This window comes from Diospyros lotus, chromosome 1 (genome assembly GCF_014633365.1).
Source record: "Diospyros lotus cultivar Yz01 chromosome 1, ASM1463336v1, whole genome shotgun sequence".
Lineage (NCBI taxonomy): Eukaryota > Viridiplantae > Streptophyta > Magnoliopsida > Ericales > Ebenaceae > Diospyros > Diospyros lotus.
Window position 1 is genome coordinate 21,725,857 of NC_068338.1, and position 4,942 is coordinate 21,730,798.

The 4,942-nt window shown below is 36.5% G+C and overlaps 1 protein-coding gene across 1 annotated transcript; it reads left to right on the forward strand.

Moving 5' to 3' along the window:
- The first annotated feature begins 3,016 nt into the window (after positions 1 to 3,016).
- LOC127809088 (protein FAR1-RELATED SEQUENCE 5-like) lies at positions 3,017 to 3,844 on the forward strand. The gene has a single exon (XM_052347813.1). It carries the CDS (start codon positions 3,017 to 3,019, stop codon positions 3,842 to 3,844), a length of 828 nt encoding a protein of 275 aa, XP_052203773.1.
- The last annotated feature ends 1,098 nt before the right edge of the window (positions 3,845 to 4,942 follow it).

The following is a 4,942-nucleotide window of genomic DNA, read 5'->3' on the forward strand; positions in this document are numbered from 1 at the left end:
AGAAGACTATTTTTGTAATCAATTTTTAGCTCTTGATCTCATTATTGAATACCTCTTTTTGGATTTCGTTGTTCTTAATGGAGGTAAAAAATATGCAGTTTTTTCATTTGTTGATTGGTTAAAGGATGCTGGTTGATTAGTTTGCATTTTTACTGCTGGTTTGTTTCAAAAATTAATACATTTGAGCAACTTGTGTTTTTTTTTTTTTTTGGTTGAATTTTTGCATCTGCATTGTTTTCAGAATCAAGGCACCTGAGCAAACCTTTTTATGGTGATTTTTTGGTTAAGTTTATGCTTCTGATTTGCTTTCAAAATTGAACCATCTAAGCAGGCTTTTTTATCTATTTTTTGGCTTTGGTTTTCCCATGTGATTTGCTTCCAAAGTTTGGTAAGTAGTTACATTTTTAAAGTTTAGTGAATATATATTAAATTCTTTAACCATGTGGGCATTTTTGGTTAGCCACTTCAGATTTCGTTAACCACATGGGCATTTTTTATTTACAAGATCAAACAGTGATATAACGGGTGATGGATAGTTGACGTTGAACAAAGTTTAGTGAGTAAATAGTAATAATCTAAAGTTCAGTAAGTGTATATTAAATTTATTGAATTGTTTGCTTCATTTTTTGGAAACTATTAATTTTTTTGGTGATTGTTCATCTTTTTGTGGCTATCCATCTTTCGGATGCGATCTTTCTCCTATTTCTTCCACCAGATTTCGTGAAAGCAGTGATTCACAAAACCCCTCATATTTCTTCAATCCACTATGCCCTTCTTGTCTTTTTTCCTCAATGTTTAGAACCACATTTAACATAGAAAAGTTTGATGGGAGGACTAGTTTTGCTTTGTCAAAGGTTAAAACGTGAGCCATTTCGATACAAAATGGTTTGTACAAAGCTTTAGAAGAAAATCAAAAACTGCCAAGCACATTGATTGCAAAAGAAAATGAAACCCTCAATGATAAGTGCCTGTCTACCATTCAGTTGTGCTTGCCAAATGACGTTCTTACAGGAAGTCATAAATGAAATACAATTGTTGGACTTTGGGGAAAATTAGAGTCTCTATACATGACTAAGACTCTGATCGATAAGCTTCATCATAAGCTATAGTTTTACAGCTTTCAAATGGAAGAAAGTACATCAATTAAAACACATATTGATGAATATAACTCAATCTTGTTACATTTGGAGAATCTTGACATTAAAATAGATGAGGAAGACACCTCCTCTGAAGTTGTTATGCTCTTTACCATCCTATTAGCATTTTTGAGACACAATGCTTTATGGCAAAAACCTTAATGATATTAAGGCATCATTGCATTCTAAAAGACCTAGTTGACAATGAGATATATACTTACTAAAGGGGATAATCAGGCTGAGGGTTTAGTTGCCAGAGGCAGACCAAAAGAAAGAAAGCAAGATAACAACTAGAAGAAGAGGCAGTCCAAGTCCAAACACAAGATTGACCTACAATTACTGTAAGAAAAAGGGGCACATAGTGAGGAATGCTAGAAACTGAAAAAGAAAGAAGAAGAAAAAAAACCCTAATACTATCAAAACTAGTGTTGTTGATTTTGAAAATTCTAATGTGGATGTTCTTGTTGACACCAATGTTGAAGGAAAGATAAAAGATAAATGGATAATGGATTCTCAATACTTGTACCACATATGCCCAAATAAGGACTAGTTTTAGACTTATGAGTAAATTAATGGTGGGATTGTGTTAATGGGTAACAATGCAACATGCAAGGTTATTGGCCTAGGTATGGTCAAAATTCATATGCATTATGGAATAATAAAAACATTGACAGATGTACATCATGTTCTAGAATTGAAGAATACAGGATTGTTATGTTGCCTGTGGCGAGCAAACTTATGTTGCCAACCGCGAGCCCCACCTCCCCAAAATGCACGCCCCGCCCACAATTGGCCCCCCTGAACACACCCCCTTAACATACCCCCCTACCCCCTGAACGTACCCCCAAGTCACATCAAAACTAATACAAGCATTTTATAAAAAATAAATTAATATTATTTAACAATTTAATAAATTAATATAATTTATAAAAAATAAATTAATAATAGACTTAACACTTGATTTGTTAAGGGCGTCCCTTTATGTGATTTTATGTAATTTTAAAATTATTACAAATTAATTATTATTTTTCATCAAAATATGATATTTAAAATTTAAATCTCTTGAAGACTCATAAACAACCCCTACTCCCAATTTTACTCAATGTAAACCCCTCCCTCAAACAATACATGCGCGCAAATAATTGTCTTTCCTTCCCCCCCTCCCCCGCCCCTCAAATCACCCAGCCAGGACCCCCACCCCCAAACACTCAGCCAAGATCCCCCCGGCGCATGCGCACACAAACAAATAATTGGCCCCCATCCTTATTTCCCCTTGCTCCTTCCCCATAAAATCTTCCAATAAATCACTCCCTATCTTCCCCTCCCCCTAGGTAGCTGCAAATCCCCCTCACCTTTCTGCCCACCCCATTTTGGCCCTCCTTCCACGTGAACACCCCCCCAATTAAATCCCTAAACCACCCTTCTTCTTCCCCATTTAAACCCCACCCCTCCGATGAAACTCTAAGCATCAAAATCTCATTTTCAATTTACATTCATTATGTTCCTTTCTTAATATATTTTACTCCACCATCACCTTTGGTATGTTGCTTATATTTTTTCATCTCTTAAATTTTACCTCGCTCATTTTGTCTAATGAGCATTGTCATTTACTAGTAGTATTGAAGACATACTTTGTAATTAATTTATTGATATATCTTGTGTTGTCCTAATATGTTATTTTTAACTGGAGCGTTAATTTTTTTTTAGGGATGTAATCACAAAGATCTGATAATGTGTATCTTCCTCAAGTTTCCATTGGTCGAATTCCAAATATTGGCCAAGTATTTGAATCACACGAGGAGGCTTACACTTTTTACAATGTATATGCACGAGAAGCGAGTTTTAGCACTTGAATTGCAAATAGCAAAAAGAATAAGGAAATGGGTGAAACTATATGGAAGTTATTTGTTTGCTCTAAAGAGGGAAAAACAGACGAGACCTATCAGATGTCTCGTAAAAATGCTGTGCCACGGGTTAGCGAAAAAAATCGTGGACATACACGGCTTGAGTGCAATGCTAGATTGTCGGTGGTGAAGCAACAAACTGGCAATAGTTGGGTGGTTAGCCACTTTGTGGAGGAACACAACCATGGTCTAACTACTCTTAGTAGAGTACATTTGTTAAGATCACATCAAAAAGTCTCGGCGACAAAGAAGGCACTTGCACAACAATTTTCGGAAGCCAATATACCAACATATCAACAAGTGCCACTGATAGAGATAGAGTCGGGAGGTCCATCATCAATGGGTTGTACTAAGAAAGATATTAGGAATCATGTTAGCTTGTTACGTCATCATGATGCTGAAACACTAATCGAGCATTTCACATTTGAGAGAGAAAAAAATCCAAACTTTTTCTTTGATTACGATACAGACTCGGACAATAGGATGCTTCGTTGTTTTTGGGGTGATTCTGAGTCAAGAAGATCATATGCCTTCTTTGGCGATGTCGTGGTGTTTGATACAACCTACAACACCAACAAGTACTCGATGATATTTGCCCCATTTTTTGGTGTAAATCATCATGGCCAGACCATTATTTTTGGTTGCGGATTGTTAAGTGATGAGACGATAGAATCATTTGTTTGGTTGTTTTCGAAGTTCTTAGAAGCCATGCTAAACCAAGCGGCCCCTGTTGTTATAATCACTGATCAAGACGCTGCAATTTCAAAGGCTATCTCAATGCTATTGCCGCTCACTCTGCACTAATTTTTCCTGTGGCATATTTTGAACAAGTTTTCAGAAAAAAATCAACGTCATGCTGTATAGTGAGCAGTATCACAGGCTGGTAAAGATTATTAAACAGTCTGAATCGCCTGAGGAGTTCGAACAACGGTGGATTGAGATAATGGAAACCACCAATTTAGGTAGCAATGAGTGGTTGATCAACATGTATGAAATACGCAATCGATGGGTACCAGCGTATGTCAACCATGTATTCAGTGCAGGAATGTCTAGTAGCCAAATGGTTGAGAGCAATCACTCATTTTTTAAGAGATATGTCAACAGAAATAACTCATTGATGGACTTCATCACACGTTTCAATAGAGCGTTAGCTCATCAACGCCACGAGGAATTAGTTGCCAACCATATTGATCTCAATGAACAACCGAGGTTGACCTCAGTTGTTATGTTGGAGCAATAGATGGTACAGATATACACAAAGCATATATTTTTGTTGTTCCAGAAGGAAGTTGAGCAAAGCAACTTCTACATTTGTTCAAAGAGATCAAACTCCGTAACGTTTTGAGCAAGGAAAAAATTTTGATAGGCACCGAGAATTGATTTATCACCAGAGTATGATTTCATATCATGCAGTTGTCGAATGTTTGACTTCGACAGTTATCCATGTCAACACATGTTGTGCTATTTGAAGAAAAAACAAGTCTTGTTGTTACTGAAAAAATATATTTTAAGGAGATGGACAAAGAATGCAAAGATTGGACCTGCACACGAACCTTTAACTGGTTCATCAATCGATGATGGTTCTAGTCAATCCTTAATGGCAAGGCATGGGTTATTATCACACAAGGCTTCATTGTTGGTCAATGATGCGTCTTTAACAGATGCTCGTCTCACCTTTCTATTGAATGAATTTGAAAGTTTGCACATTAGGGTTCAAGATATTAACAATGGCGAAAATATTGGGATGAGCAAGAATATGAGCAAAAGTCGCGAAGAGATCTAAGTGGTACATGATCTGAATGCCGTTAGAATGATAATAGGGTGCGGAAAGTGATTAAAGTCATCTAAAGAGAAAGCAATGTCCCAATCTACCAGAATATGCTGCATTTGTAATGTTAGTGG